Here is a 19,656-nt window from a genome sequence, read left to right as displayed (position 1 = left end):
TTGTGCAACCTCATCCTTAAAGTCCGTGTAAAGCAAATTCAGCCATTTTCTTCTAAACACATTAAAAAGGTCAGAAATATATTTCCTTAAAACATGTAAAAAGCCATTCAACCATTTAGAATTTAATTTTGGAGCGAGGCTCACAAACTGTGTTTCAAGATTTCTGTGTTCAGGATTTAATGAGCGGGTCAGAAATCATGGCCGCGTTTGCATAAAGTGGTATAAATACATTCAGCACATTAGCTTCGGTGGTTTTTCCGCTCGCTCTCGAGTCTTTGATAGCATCTCTTACAATAAATGCAGCTAGCTAACCAGTCAACCAGTCAGCTAAACAGTCATGTCTCCTCCACATCGCTCGTGCATCTTTCCAGACCTTCATGTGCTTTAGACAACTTGCCTGACTTCCTCCTTTGCTGCCATAATAATAACTACAGCCACTAGAGGTCGCCGCCTAACAAGAAACATAAATATGGTAAACCATATTTGAATTATATACATATTATATATATGTAAATAAAAACTGCTTTTACAGTCGACCTTTAGTCATTCCTCTGATGAGGACAGGCTGCCCTGGAATAGGATCTCTTCTGGTAATCTTTCTGAGGTAATAAAATTGGGATTGAGTAACAGGTATCTGGTAAGATTGTAAGGAGAATCATCCAAGTAAAATGTGTCAGTACTTCATAGATGACTGGAGTTTATTTATTCACGTTTATAAAAATAAAAAAAAGCAGTTTTGAGGCTGTTCTGTAAATAGGATCCCCATGAATCATAAAAATAGTAACTTCTAATCAACCCATATCAATTTCATGCTCAACATCTTCCTGTTTTAAGATGAGTTATTCCCAATATTTCTACAGATACAGCTAATTTAGTTTGCTGAACAGATACAGATACAGATAATGGTGCACTCATATCTACATTTTTGGTGAATATTTACTTTTGCAGGTTGCTGTATGTTGTAGATTTGAAGCCCCAAATCAAAGATTTTAGAAAAATCAACTGTCTGGATCTGAGTGCCTGGGCCTGTAATGCTAATGAGCTAGCAAAATGACTAAAACACACAAAATATGAGGCATGGAAGGATCTGAAAAATGATTTCAGTGTTTTGCAGAGTAGTTGCAATAGCAGACTCACTAATATGGCCACAAGGTGGTGCGGGTCTTCAGTCTGACTACCGTAGCTTCAATACTGCATGAGATTAATCAGGTTATATAATTCATTTTACACTGGTGTAATGAGCACAGCCTTTTATGTCTCTGTCTGTTTGATCAGAACTATTCATTACCTAACATTACATTCATTTGGCAAATGCTTTAGCCCAAAGCAATTTACTGTACGTGTATTCAAATTTGATGTTAATGTGAGTGAGGCATCAGCAAAACATGGAAATACGGTCAAAACATGATCAGTGCTACAGTTCAACTACTTTGGATTTGAGGTTTTGTCATGTGGATGTTGGGGAGTCACTGACTACTGAACCATCATTATGTCAGTGATGCTGCAGAGAGTTTTACGGGAGTTTGGTCCTCTATTATGTTAAATACTCCAATGAGGTCTCGTATTCATTGTCTCCCGAGAAATTAATTTTAATGACACAATTCTGAGTTGTGATCACACAAAATACACAAATACCAATGTGTGCATAATCCTATTAAACAAAACTAATCTGGCACATATGAACAAACGGCTCCCTGAATGGCGCTCATCATAGTTTAGCCTTTGTCCTTTCTTCGTATAATAATGGCCTAATTCATGGTGCTTGAGGAAAAACACATGTATTATGCTCCAATATCTTGTGGGCTTTCATTAGGGCTGCAAATCTGAATGGAGCAGCTGCAGCTGAGAGAGGCCGGTGGTATTATGCATCCCCAGTCAAAAGAAAGACTGCGTTTCATTGCCTTGTTTTGGGCAAATCAATGACTGCATCTACAGCTGAAACAAACACATTCAGACTTAGATGTTTGCTGTCTAAATATTTCAGCTGGCAGGTTTTATACACTGAGAGAGAGAGAGCTCAGTTTTAATCACCAAATGGATCAATTTCTTTTTCCTGTTAAAGTTTTCATTGCAGACAAAACTGTCTGCCGTGCAGAATCCAATTTGCAGGCAGGACGTTATAGAGCAGTGCACTCATGAAAGGTCAGTGTCGTTTTTATAGCTCTGTCTGCTGGCGTGACTTTCTTATCTCGCTGCCCAGCGGGCCATGGTGTCCTCTCCTAACAGATGCAGGTGTGGTTATCAGTGAAGATGCTCTTCTGATCAGTAAAGCCGAGATTTGATATCGAAAGTAATTATGGAAGATATTACATTGTTCTTATTTGGCATCTTTAATTTGTAAATCTTTAAGAGGTGGCATTTCACATTTTTCACATAAATTAAGGAATGACTTTAGTGTCTATGACTGGGCATTATCTGTTAATCTAAGCCCTCCATTCACAAGAAAACCGCAGAAATTTAGATTTTCTCCCACTAGCCACACACTTGAGGCATTGTGTAATCACTCTCTTACAACTTCAATGACTTTGCACATCACAAGTAAAACATTCAAGGGTGTTCTCAGCAGTAGTCTTATTCTGTTGCGAGCAGAGAGAAGACAAAAGAGGAGGGGCCTCTCCGAGCCAGGATATTTCTAGAGCTGACCCATTTAAACAGCCTGGAGAAGCTGAGAGCACAGGTGCATCTGGAATGCATAATTACATACATTAAGTGTCAAAACTGATTTGCGCATGCAATTTGATGGGTGGATGTGCAAACTAGGGAGAAATTCCAGGCGAGGGGGTCAACTCCCGTTTGTTTTATTTATTTCAAATACTCGTAAAAAATACATTTCACAAAGTGTTCTTATCCAGTATAGAAGGAAAAGAAATGCTAAAGTCAGTCCACTATCCACTTCTCTTATTCAGCAATCACATGCTAGTCTCTGAATGGAAAACAGTGACTGTTACAGCTATTATACATGGCCTGCAGCCTTGCACAATTAGTGCAAGTCAGTACTGCTTTGCATTGTGCTGCTGTGGGATGGAGAGTGAGAGATATCCATATTTAGAAGGACCTCATTGATTCTTCCTAACCAGGGCACAAAAGATTTGTTGTCTGTCCAGTCTTGAATAAGCACGACCTTAATGACAGCGCTGCATTATAAAAACCTCCTGCTGGGCTCAATCACTGTTTGAAAATGTGATGAAACTCGGAGCGAGAGGCAGTTTGCTCTAACTGTAATATAACTGCGTTCTGTTTCTCTGCTGTTACATAACAATATCACAGTGACAATGCACAACCACAAATAATTCACACCATCAGGAGCCCTCGCGAAGATACTGCACCCACCAACAGGCCCGTCTCTTCCTTCCAAATGTGTTTCCCCTTTAATAAACCTGCACACATGACTGAATGGTTCCTCAGCCAAAATGGCAGATGATGAAGGATGAGAGAGGAGTGTGTAGTAAAGATTTAATTAAGACTCACCATGGGATGTCTTACTGACTCCAGAGAGAAGGACAGAGGAGTTTGTGTTTGCACACTGCAGCTGTGAATAATATCTACACTATTCTTACTTTGACCTACATGTAGAATATGCCCACATGAGCACAGGTCTTTGTTCCTGCTTTATTTCTGCCATGAGGCTGCCAGGGAGGGGGAGGACGGGTCTCCATATGGTTAACCTTATGTTAACTTTTAAATTGTCTATCTATGATGGACATAGTCAGGGACATAAGAGGCAACATATAGCTGATTTAAAGCCACACTGCTGAATCCCTGAATCCCTCCTGCCAGTGCATTTGCAGATTGAAGGTTTACAGGCAATTTTCACCTCCAGTCCTCTTTTCTTAGTGACGTAGATTTTTATGGTCTCCATGGAAGACTCCCATCAGCAATTTACCTCATTCCCTTTGAAATCAATTCAGTCTCTTTTGCTCCTACTCAGCGTGGGTTACCATGGATACGGCTCCCAAATGGTTCGGCTTGTACATGAATTTGTTTATGAGTGTTACTTGGAGTGGATTAGAATGTTCTTTTTTTGTGTGTGCAGCCAAAGTAAACATAATTTGCTAATTGAGCGCGGTGAAATTACACTCAAACTGTTGTTCTAGTCGTCGGGTCTCAGCCCCAAAGGAAGCATCCACCTTTGCAACATGCAGCATCAGCAGTCACCAGTTAGGGTTCCTCTAGTAACTCTTGTCCACTCAGGAAAAGCCTAACCATCCGCTGAATATAATCTAGTCTGATCCACCAGGAATCGAAACTATGCCAACATTGCCTCTTCAGTACCCCTGATGAGCCAAAGAAGCATCCAAATACTTGACCTTGCTGCGTGCAAATCCACGGTCTGAGTGGCGCGTGCCCTATAAATTATGTCGGGGGAAGAAAAGTTGGAGGGAGAGGATTGGGTGGTTTAATTTGTTGAGGACTTAGTCTGAGATCATTTGGATTTAAGGGAAGACTGGGTGCATCCCCCACCGCTTCTGCTGCTGCATTTCATCCTCCTCTGCATCCAATGAATCGGAGTTGTACATATTTCATACAGGGCATGAAAGGGTCCTTTAAGATCTGAAGGAACCACCCATATTCAAACATATGTCTATTTAAGAGGTCTTATTCTGGCTGTGTGAAATATTTACCACTGCAGGGACCGTGGAGAACATCCCTGGGGGTTTCTTGTGAAAGCTGAAATGTGTTTGCCTTATCTCTGTCTAATGTGTTTTCCCTGTTTCCTCTGACATATCATTACAGTCCAAAATAAGTGAAGCTGAGAGTTGCTTTGTATTAGCTTGCCACGCTGGCTATTTTGGGCTGGACTTTGTAAGCAGTGGGGCCTGGCTGTGTGTGCATCCCCGCAATCTCTTATGTAATTCCCTCCAATAGGAACACAGGTTTCAGAGAGAAAGTTTGTGGAGAATCGCTTGCTCTTACGTAGAGCTAATTGGAGACAGCGGGAGAACTGAAGGTTGTTTTCTGAGCCAGCATGAGCAGGGAACAGTGTAGGAACAAAGCAGAATGTCCAGATTCTTCCTTATGGCTCATTATGGTGGATATGTAAGAGCAGCATGAAAGCTTGTTTAAACATCGGAGCCAGTGCGAAGCAATGTCTGCTTCACTGTTGTTACTTTGTGGTGGTATATGCCTGATTGATCCCTGTCAGAGGGGCCCTCTAATCAACAGAGAGCCATTGATTTACTCTCCACAGAGCCTACGAGGTGCCTGAGACACCTGCTAGCAGCCAGCTGACAGACACTTATGCCTGCTAACCAACAGCTGACACAAACTGATGCCAATGCACTGTGCTGGAGAGGGTGAGTCACACATGCTCGGATGGATCCCACTCTCATGGATGCTGGAAGCCGCACAATGTGAGATCCACTGTACTGTCATTCTGAATCATATCTCGTACACGTGGTATGTCACAGATGGAGTCTCGGTTAGCTGTGGTGTTTTGTAACCAGGATGCAGGCAGGAAAAGTGTAGATAATAGAAAAATCGACTGCGTGCGAGCAGTGCAAAGCTGTTATTCCTGTTACAAAATGAGCACTGTCAAAGCGAAGTATCATTGCTATCTTCAGCCTGATCAGCACAGTTTGTCTGTGGTGATTTCTATCTGCTGTGAGAGTGCTTCAGTAAGCAATTTTGCAGTGGCAGTCACATGCTCCAGGCTGGGGCTCACAGCCAGCTGTCCCCACCATCAATTCAGACAATGCAGAAGGCTGTGGTGAGGTGAGACTTTGGGCCAGATGTGTGAAGGCTAGGAAATGCATATTGTAATTGATTTTTCAACAGGCAAGATTGGGAGAAAGAAAGGATGATGTGCAAGCAAGATCATGTTGTAACAAGGAAGACTTCTATCAGGAATAAGGGCACCTTTTTCATGTGCCAAAGTTAAAGGGATATTCCAGTGTAAGTTTAATCCATGGTACTGTTAGACTCCCTCTCGAGTTTTCAGACCGCTAGCTAACGTAGTTTTAGCATCCTCAGAAACGACCGCACGACGACATTACATTGCAGTAAATGGGTCCAAATATAAAACCGCCAAGTACCGAGTGCAGTAGAGTTCCGCAGCTCAATGATGATCATTACTACGGGACTCTACTGCACTCGGTAATCGACTCACAGGGCTTCCCCACAACAAGGAAGGCTTCTCGGGTGGTGAGTTTTGTTTATATTTTCCAACAAATATGGCGACTATATCAAATGTTTGATGCCTCGAAATATGTGCTGGGACCCTGTTTCTAATGTTGCTGAAATTTGGTGCTGTTCTGAGCATCATTTGTGGCTTTTTGATGGCGGTTTTATATTTGGACCCATTTACTGCAATTTATTGTTGTTGTGCAGTCATTTCTGAGGATGCTAAAACTACGTTAGCTAGCGGTCTGCAAACTTTATCTCTCGAGAGGGAGTCTAACACAGTTTCACGGTGTGTTAGACCATGGATTAAACTTACACCGGAATATCCCTTTAATATTTGTATAGCCTACAAGTTGTCAGATTCACAGATCATTATCAGCAACACGGTACCAGAATTGATGTTGTAGATATACATTCCTGCAAAACATTAATATGTTACAACTTTACATTTCTATGTGTTCAATTTTGAATTTCATGTTGTGACAGTGCTGTGCTTACGGTCTGGTAGGACAGACACAAAAGCTACTTGGTTCAGGTTTGGTAAAGATCATGTTATGGCTCACCTGGTTCTGTTGCTACAAACACTGCTAGAAATGTTCCCAACATCTTGTGAAAAATTCTTGCCAAAAATATTTAGTTTTGTCTTTTTTGGCTTGAAAATGTCCTGATGTCATGTTGAAAATGGCCAGTGGTTTTGTGCTTACAAATGTTGAAACAGCTGTCACACCTAACCCTGACATCCAAGTCCCCTCACACACGTTTAATCTCATAGTGATATGACACATTTAAATGTTGATGTGAGACGTATGACACAATTTGAGAGTGTATATTATTTGCAGGGATGTACAATGCTAACATATTCATTTTAGTTAACACTACAGGGCCACAAATTTCAAGATAAGTAGGTGGTAATTGCCAAATGACATATTAATTATTCATATAATTTCTTTCAAATTACCCCCAAAATTGCAATAACAATTACCTTAAAATATATTCAACATTACCACAATATCATTTAATAATAATATTCTGCTATTATCCAATAAACAGTCAATAAATAGCTTATCATTTCTTTAATAGATTTCCAGGAATATTCCCCTGGTTTCTGCTTAACCACTAGGCTGATCATGTCATTTCCAACTTGTGTCTTTCCAAGTCCTTCTCAGCTGACCACTGTTGTATTTGTCATCAATTGTTGCCAAAGTGTATCACTGTCATTTTCTACTCACAATAAAAAATCTCAAAGGTACTTATGCAACTTTTTCCACTTATATGCTAGTAGACAACTTAGACAAAAGTTTTGTTTTATGAAAAATAGTTTCCAAGTGCTTCCTATCACATGACAACATCTTCTTCCTGCTACTTCTGGCTGAAGACATGGTTGATGCAAATCCTCCTGGAAAGAAGCAATTTTCATAAATTTCTTATGATTTTCCCCCCCAAACATATTTATAATTATTTAATTATTCAAGTCTATAGAGTAACCCTCCCCCAAAAAATTGTACCTGGGATGAATATTTTTTTGTTCATGGGCTTATTTCTGTGAGTGGCAACAAAAGTTGGCAGTGGGCACATAGCTTGTCACTAACTAAAGGAAAACACTGTCTGCAGGATTGCTCATAATTAACTTATTTCAAATTGTAGAATGATGTACAACGGCTCATTTTAGTCCTCTTAGAATACTCCTCCTAGCTAAATAAATTCACAGGTATTCAAGGCCTGTGTCTATAGGATTTTTAGGCCGTAGCCACTCCCTCGTGGTCCAATTGTTGAAAAACGCGTGCTAAAGTGCCCTTTTGGGAGCCAAAACGCGCGCTAAAGTGCCCTCTTGGGAGCCCAAAACGCGTGCTAAAGTGCCCTCTTGCTTGGCAAAACACACTAAACTGCCCCCTTGGCTGGTTAAAACATGATAAACTGCCCTCTTGGGTGGCAAAAATACGTGCTAAATTGCCCTCTTGGGAGCCAAAACGCACGCTAAAGTGCCCTCTTCAGTGGCGAGAACGTGCTGTATTTTCGCCCCTGCCCTTTGAAAAGTCTGTGCACGCCACTGCTGAGATGTATATCTGATACAAATGTTATTTATGAATAAAGAAACCAGTTCAAATTGTTAGTTGTTTTGAATTTTATACAGGGGGAACCAAGGTTTGAACCATGATCATTAGCTACCTTCCTGGGATGATAATATCCATTGGTATCCATGTACAGTTTTACCAATTTTTTTGTTTGTTTTACACCCCCCCCCCCCCCCCTCCATCTTTTTGTTATTATTTATTATGACTATATTATTATTTTGTTATTACTATATTATTATTATTATTATTTCTATATTATTATTAGGTGACATTTGACCTAGTGACAAGCTGTGTGACTATCATTAAAATGCTATTTTCTTCAAAGCAAAGTACAAAATGGAAAAAATAAATACACTATGACAAATGTTCCAACGTTGGACTTATCTGCTGAATTATAGAAATTGGTGACAATTGCAAAATGTACTTCAGTTTACTGACATGCAAATGCTGAACAGATACTCGATACAGATACTGAGGAAAAGGTTGGACAGAATCTAGTTGAAAATTTCCTAGAAATGTATTGAAGTAATTACTAGTTATTCATTAAATGCTATATTAAAAAATATTGGGGGTAATTTTCAATAAACATCAAGGTATTTAATGTGGTATTGTGTTCTGTGGTATCGGTGGTAGTATGTTTCTTGGTTTTTACCACATACTTACTGTAACATTTTCAGACAAATGATATGTTACCTCCATCACATCACAGCCTTAAAGGTGCACTGTGTATGTTTGGAGAATAAATTCAAACTCAGAGTTTTCACATTAACAATATTAATAAGGAAATAATACAAACTCAGAAATATTTAGTTTTTCTGTTCTCAGAGTGAAATGTAGGTCCTCAGAACACTGTTTGAAGCTAGGATGGTGGCAGGGTCTGCCAAATGTAAACAAAGTAAAACAGTAGGAGGTTGTGTTATCCTTTCCATCCAGTTTTAGTCATGTAAACAATGAGAGTTGTTTATTTTGTTAGTTTTGGCATAAAAAAACAGTCAACGTAGATCTTTTTTTCTTTTTTTTTAAAAATATCTTCCCCAAAACTACACACTGCATCTTTAACAATAAGTCAATTCATGAATTAGCCACTCAAAAAATAATACATTTTTAAGTTGTTTTTTTTCAAGCAAAATGTCAAATGTATAGCTCAGGCTTCTTAAATGCAATGATATACAAAGATAAATGTCAAAAACTAGTATGATCATGACTAATTTTTCACAACTGTCTGACATTTCATGGATGAGGAAGGTAATGACGACAATCACTTGCAGCCTCTCATCACACAAAGTGCAAAATGACAGTAGATTGGCACGGGACTGCTTATTCTCAGCATCATTTGCGTCTCTAAAGCGTGTAGGAGGAAGACCAGATGTGACCAGCCAAGTGTAGGAGAGTAGGATGGGCCCGATCCTGCAGGCGGGCTGCAAACTTTCTAAAAATGTATCCTCGGTGTCGGAGAAGCTTTGCCTCATGGTGAGAAAAGCTAATTAAAAGCACCTTGCGCTGCAGGATGAGCAAACTACCAGATACCCATGCAGTCATCTTCAGGGCTCCTTATTCAGAGATGAACGGAGAGACCGCATTGCTGCTCCGAGACCCCCCCCCCCCCCCTTCCATCACTCCACCGCACCTCCTTCTCTCCACACAAAAACACGCACAACCACGCCTCCAGAGGCACGCGCACAAGCGCAGGCTCAGACACACCTCCTCCTTCCCTTCCATCACACACAAACACGATGACACACACACGCAAAGACATAAGCGAGTGTGAGAGCATCGCAGGCTGAGGAGGACAACATGTAAGGCAGCGGGAGGGACGGCTCTGCTGCGGGAGGATCACGACAGGTGCGGGTGTGGGGGGTGAAGCTGCACCTCACGGAGAACGGGCTGCCGCTTCACCATGTCCACCGCATCCGATCGACTCTCTGACGAGACGGTAAGGCCCCGCATCCACTTCGATCACTCGCACATTTTCAAACTTAGACGAACTCGTTCTCTCGCTATCACGCCTCCTCGTCCTGGTTTGAACCCGCTTGCTTTTCTTTTTCTTTTTTTCTCCCTCAAATGATGTCACCCCGGGCTCAAAGGCATTAGGTCAGCCACAAAGGATGGATGGCCGTCCGTGCCGCAGCACCAAAATAAAAGGGGTGCTGAAGTGCGTTAGAGCAAGAATTTGGTAGCGCTTCAAGGCTGAATGCGCCTCGGCGTGGCCCCGCGGGGAGGACTCAGGCGGATCTGCATCACATTTGTTATTGTCTGGAAATCCTCGCAATGATCGCTAAAATACAGTCTTCGAAGTTGTTTTCAGTCGCAAATTTGCAGTCAAATTTAAATGAGCCCAATTCCCATTCGTAGAAGGGAAACATCACTAGCTGTTTAAATAGGCCATTATAAGAGCATCATTGGTGTATCCTTTCATAAGGTCAATATAAAGTCGCACTTGTGTAACAGATAGATTTTGCCCACACAGAAAACATCACAGCAATTCACAATACTGCCGAGTCCAAGCCCAGTTCCGAGTTTATGTAATTTATACAGCACTTTATAAGCAGACAGGTTTTGCAGCAAAGTGCTCCACGGAAATAGCAGTATACACAAACCCATACAGACAGGCACTATAACACTGAGGGGAGGTTTAAACTAGGCAAGCATTAAACATATAAGCCCTAACATGGGCATTGCAAATGTTATAGAAGCAGGGCATGATGAAAAAGAATCGGTTCAAATCGTCATTTAAAACCCGGTTAATCAGATAGAAATGAAAAGAGGTTAAACACAGAAACAAGCCAGAGGATAGAAGCGAGGTGCGTCTTCAAAGCATGTTTCCAGGCTGAAATTGTGCCCTCGGTGCAACTCCAGGAGTGTTTCATGGTTTCTTTGCTGTGTGCTGTAGCCATGGAGACAGTATGTGGCATGTGGTTTAATACTTGTGCTAGAAAGTGTAGTCCCCCTATTGAAGAACAGCCTCAGAACATGAAGATGAGTGGAGGAAGGAATGCAAGCGCTTAGCTGGTTTACGCATCTTGTTCTCTCCTCTGATTTTAAAAGCAAATCTGCTAATATGTCTTATCTTCAGTTCTGAATCAGTGTGATTAAACATTTTTCTACGTTAGAAAGCCTCATAATATTCCTACAGGGACTTAAAAGACTGTCTGCGGTGATCAGTGGTGATGTCAATAGGGAGCTATTGAACATCTACATAACTAATCTTATATTTTTATTAATCTCTTGTGGTACTGATCTACTGTAACAGTTCTATTGAGATTTGTGTAGTAGCTGTGCAGGTCTATTTTTATGGTATCAATAGTGGGAGTTCATATCCATTAATGTATTAAGCTGTGTGGCTGTTTAAGACAGGTTGTGGGAGTATACTCACTGAATGCTCACCATTACATCCTGCACCCTGTTGGGCCTAATTTTATACTGTATAAATAAATAAAGGCTGTCATCACGGCCTTTGCCATCTTGCTGACACCTCACCTCAGTGATTTAAACACTGAATATGAGGACTGAAAGTTAGATCGATTTAAACAACTTTGTCCTGTTTAATGGATTGAACTCAGTGTCAACAAGTGACATACAATTAGACCTTATTTGTGGTGATATTATAATGACACTCGGGCATCAATTACACATTAGTGACCATTATCGGCTGATATTAGCCTACAGATATAACAGTATCAGCAAACAGTAACAATCCTTTGAATTTGTCTCTTTTAATTTTTTGTTTGGACTTGTGCTTTATATTCTTACAACATTGTTGAACAAGGATTGAATTTACCTGTTTAATTTGATACTTTTAAACTGATATTGTAACAAACAAAGATTACCCCAAATTAAGTGCTACAATCTTGTATTAATTTTTAGTGTTTTACTAACTGATATCCATTCATGAAAATCTAGATTTTTAAAATCCTTAATCCTTTTAATTAATAATCCTTATATGTGACTGTAGCTGTAGGGCTCAAGCAAAAACATGAACTAAAGAGTTGGTTTGTCTATCGGGGTTAGTCATGTGTAAGCAGACGTGATATTTAGGTGTATTGTGGAGACTTGACAGAGAGATGGCTGGTCAGTCCTCTCTCTTCACCATGAACAGATGGTAACTCAGGGTTAGCTCGTGGGTGGGTGCCAAAAAGAAAGCCCATGTGTGTGTGACACATAAATCCATTGTTGAAATGGAATGGTTTTGTCCATGGTAATATTTGAAAGCCTAACAAAATACTGTTGTCTGTTATTATTTATTTATGTATTAGATGTTAGTAATGACACAGTAGAAAACAGAAATGCGTTGTTGTATTTTATCCAAATTTTAGAACAAGTAAAGACACTTTCTGAAACTCAGACTCACATTTTATAATTTATTTTATTCTATGGTCAAAGGTTTTAATGCTAAACCGAAACATACTATAGTAATTTATAGTAAATTATTATAAGTACTACTAAAGGCCAGGCAAAATTATATCATTATCATGATATGAGACTGTATATTGTCGTAGATTTTGGATATTGTTTTATCGTTGTATGGTATATCAGTGTGGTCTTTTTCTGGTTTCAAAGGCTGCATTATAGTAAAGTGGTGAACTTATCAGACTGTTTTTCTTGTTCTAATACTTCACTTTACTATTAAGTCCTTAATCATCATTACTGATGATTATTTATGAAAAATCTCTTTGTGTTAATATTTAGTCAAAGTATTATTAAACCCTACAACATATCAATACCGAGGTATTCGTTCAAAATATTGTGATATTTGATTGTGTCCAGGTCTAGCATCAATCAAGTACCTTTGAGTAGTAAATCTTGGGATATATGTTGTGTATCACAATGTGGTCTAAAAAAGTATTGCAATATTAATTGAAGGCATATTGTCCCGCCCCACTACTACTATTTATCTTTATATTTAGATAAAATAACACTTAAGTGATCCCTCGCTGGGGAAATCTCCCTGTTACAGCAGCTCAAAAAGTCAAAAAACAGACTACATACACTATATTGACCTTTCACATTCTACATACAGATATAACCAGAACAAGTTCAAATAGCTTTAATATTATTGTCTCCAGTAATACAAGTTAGGGTTACTTTAATTTAAAATTAAAGTAAAAATAAAGATTTTTTTTTTTTTTTACCAGCAATTTTGTATAATACCAGGAAAATTATGTTTTGCATTTTCTTATTATTGAAAAAGTTGCCAGTGAAAGTTAATATGAATAGCTAATCTCTGCTCACAGTGTCTCCAGTCTCATAAAGATTAAAAATTAACCCAAATAATGACTTTGTTGACTTGGTTGTCACAATGCTCAGATGCAGTGTTGCATTGTGGCTGTCAGTAGGATATTAACTTGGTGAGTAATGAGAAAGTACTGCTAAATCTAAAGTCCACACATTGCAGGAATGCGCCATGTGGTCGGGTTGTTGTACAGATTCACTTGGATTTATCACAGCTTTAAAGATGTAAATATAAAGCATTGAAAACTTGTATAGCGATTTGGTTCACAGACAAATCAAATATAAACTGATTCCACTTTTGGTACACAACTTAACTTATAGAGGTACAAGCAACTTCCTGTCTGCCTCCTTTTAGCAGAACATTAACTCACTTATATACATTTAAGTGCAAGTGTTTTTATTTCTATTTATTTCTTTCTTTTCACAGGCTGTGTTGATCTTGAATCACACTGAATGGAGAGTATTGAAGTTCCTCTAAGATGACACGAACACATCCCCCTGATATACTGGCATCGACTCTTTATCGGGACTTTACTCTAAATCCCCTTACTGACCACCCCATTTCTCTCCACTCCTCGCGGCAGTGCGACTTGAAAATGATTGACAAACCTGAAATCATCAACAAAAGACACTGCCGTAGCTTTGACTTCATTGAGTCACTGGATGACCCCCAGTCCTTCTCTTCCTCAATGGAGTACCCATATAAGAGGGCTGAGCATCAGACGTTAAACAAAGATCTAATGTGGACCAATGGACTAGATCAACCTGGGCACCTTCGCTTCTCATCTCCTGATCTGTTCAACACGAGGCAGTTCCAACAGCAAACCACCCAGGATAAAACCAGCCATCTTACATGGTCAGACTCTAAAAAGAGAACAAGATCTAAAAGCGCTCCAAGAATCAAGGCCACCCTCACTCCTGTGCCCATCTCAGTGTCTCCTCCAGCAGCCAGGAAGGGGAGGGATGCACCTCAAGCTGCATCTGATAGCTTAAGGACTTCGGAAACACATCGAGAATCCTACTCATCGAACAGGGCTTTTGTGAATGATGTGCATCCTATCAAACTGCAGCCTCATTCTCCCCTCTATGTCTCAGACTGTTTTGAGGAGGATAAACCAGAGAAACCAGCCATAACCCCTCATGTCCGATGTCGTGTTGACATTAAACCGGATGCTTCTGTACTGCAGCACACATCTAGGCAGGTTCCCAATGTACGGACTGAGCAACTCTGGCAGAGATACTCCCAGGCCAGTAGCAGTAGAGGTTTGTATGTACCACGACAGATTGTCTCCTCACCAACGCCCACTCCAAGCGAATGCTACAGTGGAGATTTTAGGCAAGGATACCACTATACCACCAGCATGTCTCCCATCTCTTACCAGCATGTTGACATGCACAGAATGCCGTCACCAACAGCACCATATCTGAGTCAGGAACAAAGAGCCTACTCAAATCCTAACATCCCAACAAAGTTTTTCTACACAGAGGACCCCGTGCGGTACCCGGTCCATCCATATTCTAGGGCATACTTTCAGGATGATCGGTCTAGTCTAACAAGCCATGGTAGCACAATGACTAGTCAGTATGATCCGAGGACTCGATGGGTGCACACCCTTCCTGTCAGGTCGTATTACACAGACCACCTTTCCAACAGAGAGCCAGCAAACTCTGTATATAGCAGGCCTTACTCCACAAGTGAGGCAGGATCCTACTTTTCTCAAACTCCACTCTCTAGATCATACTATGGAGATGGGGACAGCCGGTTCAATCCATACCACATGAATGGCTCAAGGTTGTTTTATTCCAAACCATACAGCTCACCCGAGGAGCCATACTTTCCAGCAAGGCCATATCATACAGAGGGACGTCGGCGCCCTCGAATGTCCCAGGCCGTTTCATATGACTGGTATCGCTCAAGTATATCAGGTTACTCTAACCATTCCTCTCAGCACACACCCCCAAGAGTGGGGCAAGATCCCAGTATACCCCCATGGTTTACTAACAGCTGTGTGGAGACAAATAGACTAGGAGCAGAGGTCAAAAACCACTCCAAGTCTTGGGACAATATTCTGTACCCACGGCACGACAGAGAGCAATCAGTGCCTCGTGGACGAAGCTATGAGAACCTGTTTTACCAAGCAAGGCAAGGAGCATCCTCTGATGTTACCTCCCAGCCTGTTATACTGAACCTCTCAAGTTCCCCAAGGCGCTATGCTGCCCTTTCGCTCTCTGAGAACTCTCTCTCTGAGAGGGGCTCAAGCAATCCATGGAGGAATTCTAAGAGTGGGCAGTGGTTTGTAACTCCTGAGATTACTATAACAGACAATGACTTGAATGCAGGCAACAGCAAACGGCGTGATGTGCACACTGTCAGCTGGGATATGGATGATGAGAAGACGCCATCTCCGAGAGTATTGAATCCAAAGCAGCCATGCAACACAGCGGACATAAGCAAAGAGAGGAAACATAACAACTTCTCCCTCCAGCAGAGTCTGGAGCAACTGGATGAACTCTTAGCAGATCTGGTTGTTGATTACAAACCACCAACCTGTAGAAAGTCAAGTGTAGACCTTTTAGACCAGCTAAAACAACTAATCATTGAAGACGATGACAAAGACAGAGGATCTACAGAAGCTCTGGACTCACAGCTGCCATCCTCTAAATCCAGCCCTGACACGATCAAAGACCCTGATAGTGGATGTGATGCTTTACAAAGGAGTGCAGAGGAATGTTCTCCAGACCACAGCACTGATGAAGATGACACCATGGCATGTGCTAACAAGAAGTGCAACCGGATTGAGAGCATGTTCAATGCCTGCTTGTACTTCAAATCGTGCCATAGTTGCTACACCTTTTACTGCTCACGAAACTGTCGTAGGGATGACTGGGAGACCCACAAAGAGACCTGTCTGTATGGTCGTGTCAACAGTGTGTGTCGACACACTCTGAAGTTCTGCAGAGAGAATTCGGAGATCCACAAAGCCTTCTCTCGTGTTGCTAAAGCTGGCTACCTCTCCAGAGGGAGAGGCGTTCTCTTTCTGGGTTTTGCTAATCCAGAGACAGCTGACAACTTCTTGCTAGTTGGGCTAGAGAGCCTCCTCATGTCTCCAACATATTTATCTCTCAGAGAGCTGGACGGCTTCAAGGACAACCTAGGTGAATACTGCAAGGAGCTGCAGCATGCAGGTAATGAGTACGACCCGAACGAATGTTTCCTTCTGAATGTATCCGTAGCTGTTGGTGAACTAGTGCCTAACAGACCTTCTCCAAGGGTCCAAGCACCAACAGTTCGAAAATATGCAAAGGTGTCCTTGGCCTCCTCAAGCCCTGACAAAAAGGTACTCAAGAAAGATAATGAAATGGAAACTCTCATCCTCACTCCGCCTCCAGGCACACCAGACATTGACAAGGAGGGGGAGGAGGGAAGAAAAGCCAGAGAGGTGTGCTTTGTCAATATCCAGCGAGAGCTCAGGACCAGAGGAGTCTTCCTTCGTCACGAGTACCCCAAAATCTATAATCAGCTGTGTGAGTTTGTGGAGAGCAACAAAAGGTTCACACCAACTACCATTTACCCAATAGATAAGAGAACAGGGAAACAGTTCATGTGCATGATCATGGCTGCATCTGAGCCAAGAACACTGGACTGGGTGGGTACACCGCATCTCTTGGATGATATTATATAGTTTAGCACTACATAGTAATGATAATGATGTCAGAAATGCTAAATGTACATTCTGTAAATACATGGTGTGGTTTAGCAAATCGAACAATGGTATGGAAACAAGTGTATATATGTGACCAATCTAACTTTCTGTCTCTCTCTTTCTCTTATTTCTCTCTGTTGCCACACACATGCACTGAACATGCACGCAAACACCCACACACGCATGCACGCATGCAAGCACACACACACACACACACACACACACACACACACAATATACACACTTTTAAAGGTTGCCATATGTTGTTATTGGCTTGTTTTGATCCTGTTGCACTCAAAAGAGTTAATAGCCTGCATGTAGACTAGGCACAAACCCAGTTATCCAGGTGTTTAAGATGTGAACATGTATGATCTGTGCAGTTTCTGCAGAAAATGTGTGAAGCACACATTATTTATGAAGTACACATCTCATTGCCACCACGTAATAGTAGGCAAATCCAGGTCTCATATTGTAACAGTCATCCACTATTGATTTCTCCAAAAATGTTATATCAGACGTTTATATTATAACTTGTTACAGTGGTTGTAACATTACAACTGTTTATTAGTACTTAAGTATTATTTCCTAGGTATACTGTAGTTCTGTTGGTATTTTTTTTAATTATTATTATTGCTATATTAGTTATTGTTTGACAAAGAAGTACAATCAAACCTATTTGTTTTCCCCTTTCATTCAGAATTTTGGTTGGAACTTATTTCATCTTGTGATAAGACTTGATGTCATTCTCGTATAAATTGCTTTGTTTGAAAGTGGCCTTCAGTAAAAAAAAAAATGCATTTGACACAAAGCAATGTATAGGTTTAGGTATTTCTAAAGGCTTGATAGCTCTTGACTTAGGTTGTTTGAACTACCATTGTAAATTAACAATTATTTTGCTCAAAGCATGTTATTTATATTCAGGTATTTTAATATGGATATTGCTTATAGTTAAATTGATTATGTTGATGAGATACCATTTGATGCTTAGAAATGTAAGAGTTATATATATTGAATATTAGATAATTTGAACATCACAACCTTGAGACCTTATTGTTATTAATACCACAGTATGTTCTTAAACAATATGCAATAAAAGAGCAACCTTAACATCTATATTGTAAAATTCTATTTTATTATCAATATTGAATAATCCCTTGGAGCCACGAGCTGCAAAGACTTCTTTTGCACTAAAATATAAATTATAAAATGAGAATGTTCCTAACACAGCTGCAGCACTGAACCCAGATATGATAATATGCCTGCTTCGTTTGCCATTGTTGACTAATCTAAGGTTGCTCTTTTACTTGATTCTATACAGTATATCTTTGTGCAAGACCTTCCTGAACTTTATATTTTGTGATGTTTATAACCCATATATAAATATATAATAAATGGAATTCAACAAGTGAATTTGTGGCTTTGCCTTCCTCTTTCACAGTACTCATTAGGTATTTGGTCAGAGGGGAAAAATGATACAGTTCCCATCAGTCAGACTGAGATAATCCAGTGGTTCCCTAATAGTATGCCGTGGCCCACTGTCCCCCAAAGAAAGAACAGGTTTGCTGCTGGATATGTTACAACCCTAGATTAATATTGCCATATACAACTATATAGTAATGAATACGTTTTCAATTTACTAATTTAGTTATTTGTACATCCATTTTCCTTTAATATGATCCTTTAAAAACCTGCCAAGGAAACACAAAAACATGTTTTGTCACTGAGCAGAATAGTTCAAGTAAGAAAAAATGAGAAAAAACAACTTACAAGATGTAAGAGATAAGAGGTAAAAATGTACATTATACAAGAATCAAACATTTAAAACAGCATGTAAAAAAAAAAAAAAATAGTTTGCAGTCAGATAAAAACATTGATTCCAATCAGAAAAATGCAGAATATTGCATCAGATAATCTGCACATGAAAATGGGTTGACCTTTTATATACAGTACATACATATAAATATATAAGTAGAATTTACATTTACCTATACGTTTGATACTAAAGCATATCTTTTGCCATGAAATAACTTAATGATGCTTAAGTACATTTAATATCATAAACTAAGACTCAGACTAGTACTATTTGTATGGATGACTTTCACTTTTACCAAATTCACTTTTAAACATATTTTTTTACAAAAGTATGACTTTCAGGTCTTATTTACAACACTGTCTTTAACTGAATCTTCCTAAATGCATCTGTTGGTTCAGGCATTGTTTTAGTTTTCAGATGCTCTCCCTCACTGTCTCTCTCTGTTTTATTACCACTAGTGTGCTGTAACATGGCTGATTCATGTTACTGTAACAATTTGCTTACAGAAGGATTTACAATACTCCCTCCTGTGTCTGTATATCCTTAGGCCACCACCTAGTGGAGTATTGCATGTATTACTATACAGTTTTGGATATTAATATCCCTTATATCTGCAGTCTTTATCAAAAGAAACCAGAACCTTTCTTTCAAAGCATCAAAATGAAAAATGCGACCAATTTTTGTTGGCCTGTGTTATTGTAACTCATTGTAATATTAC

General features: G+C 40.0%; 1 protein-coding gene across 1 annotated transcript; it reads left to right on the top strand.

Moving 5' to 3' along the window:
- Window positions 1–9,840: 9,840 nt before the first annotated feature.
- Window positions 9,841–18,535, top strand: unm_hu7912 (un-named hu7912). The gene is made up of 2 exons (XM_030417775.1): window positions 9,841–10,125; window positions 13,849–18,535. Exon 2 carries the CDS (start codon window positions 13,901–13,903, stop codon window positions 17,102–17,104), a length of 3,204 nt encoding a protein of 1,067 aa, XP_030273635.1. The 5' UTR covers window positions 9,841–10,125; window positions 13,849–13,900; the 3' UTR covers window positions 17,105–18,535.
- The last annotated feature ends 1,121 nt before the right edge of the window (window positions 18,536–19,656 follow it).

The sequence above is a fragment of the Sparus aurata genome, chromosome 5 (assembly GCF_900880675.1).
Source record: "Sparus aurata chromosome 5, fSpaAur1.1, whole genome shotgun sequence".
NCBI lineage: Eukaryota > Metazoa > Chordata > Actinopteri > Spariformes > Sparidae > Sparus > Sparus aurata.
Note: the sequence above shows the minus strand (reverse complement) of the source record. Positions and strands in the feature narration are given on the sequence as shown.

Coding starts and splice junctions, on each gene's coding strand:
- unm_hu7912 (XM_030417775.1), top strand. CDS start 13,901: ATGACACGAACACATCCCCCTGATATACTGGCATCGACTCTTTATCGG.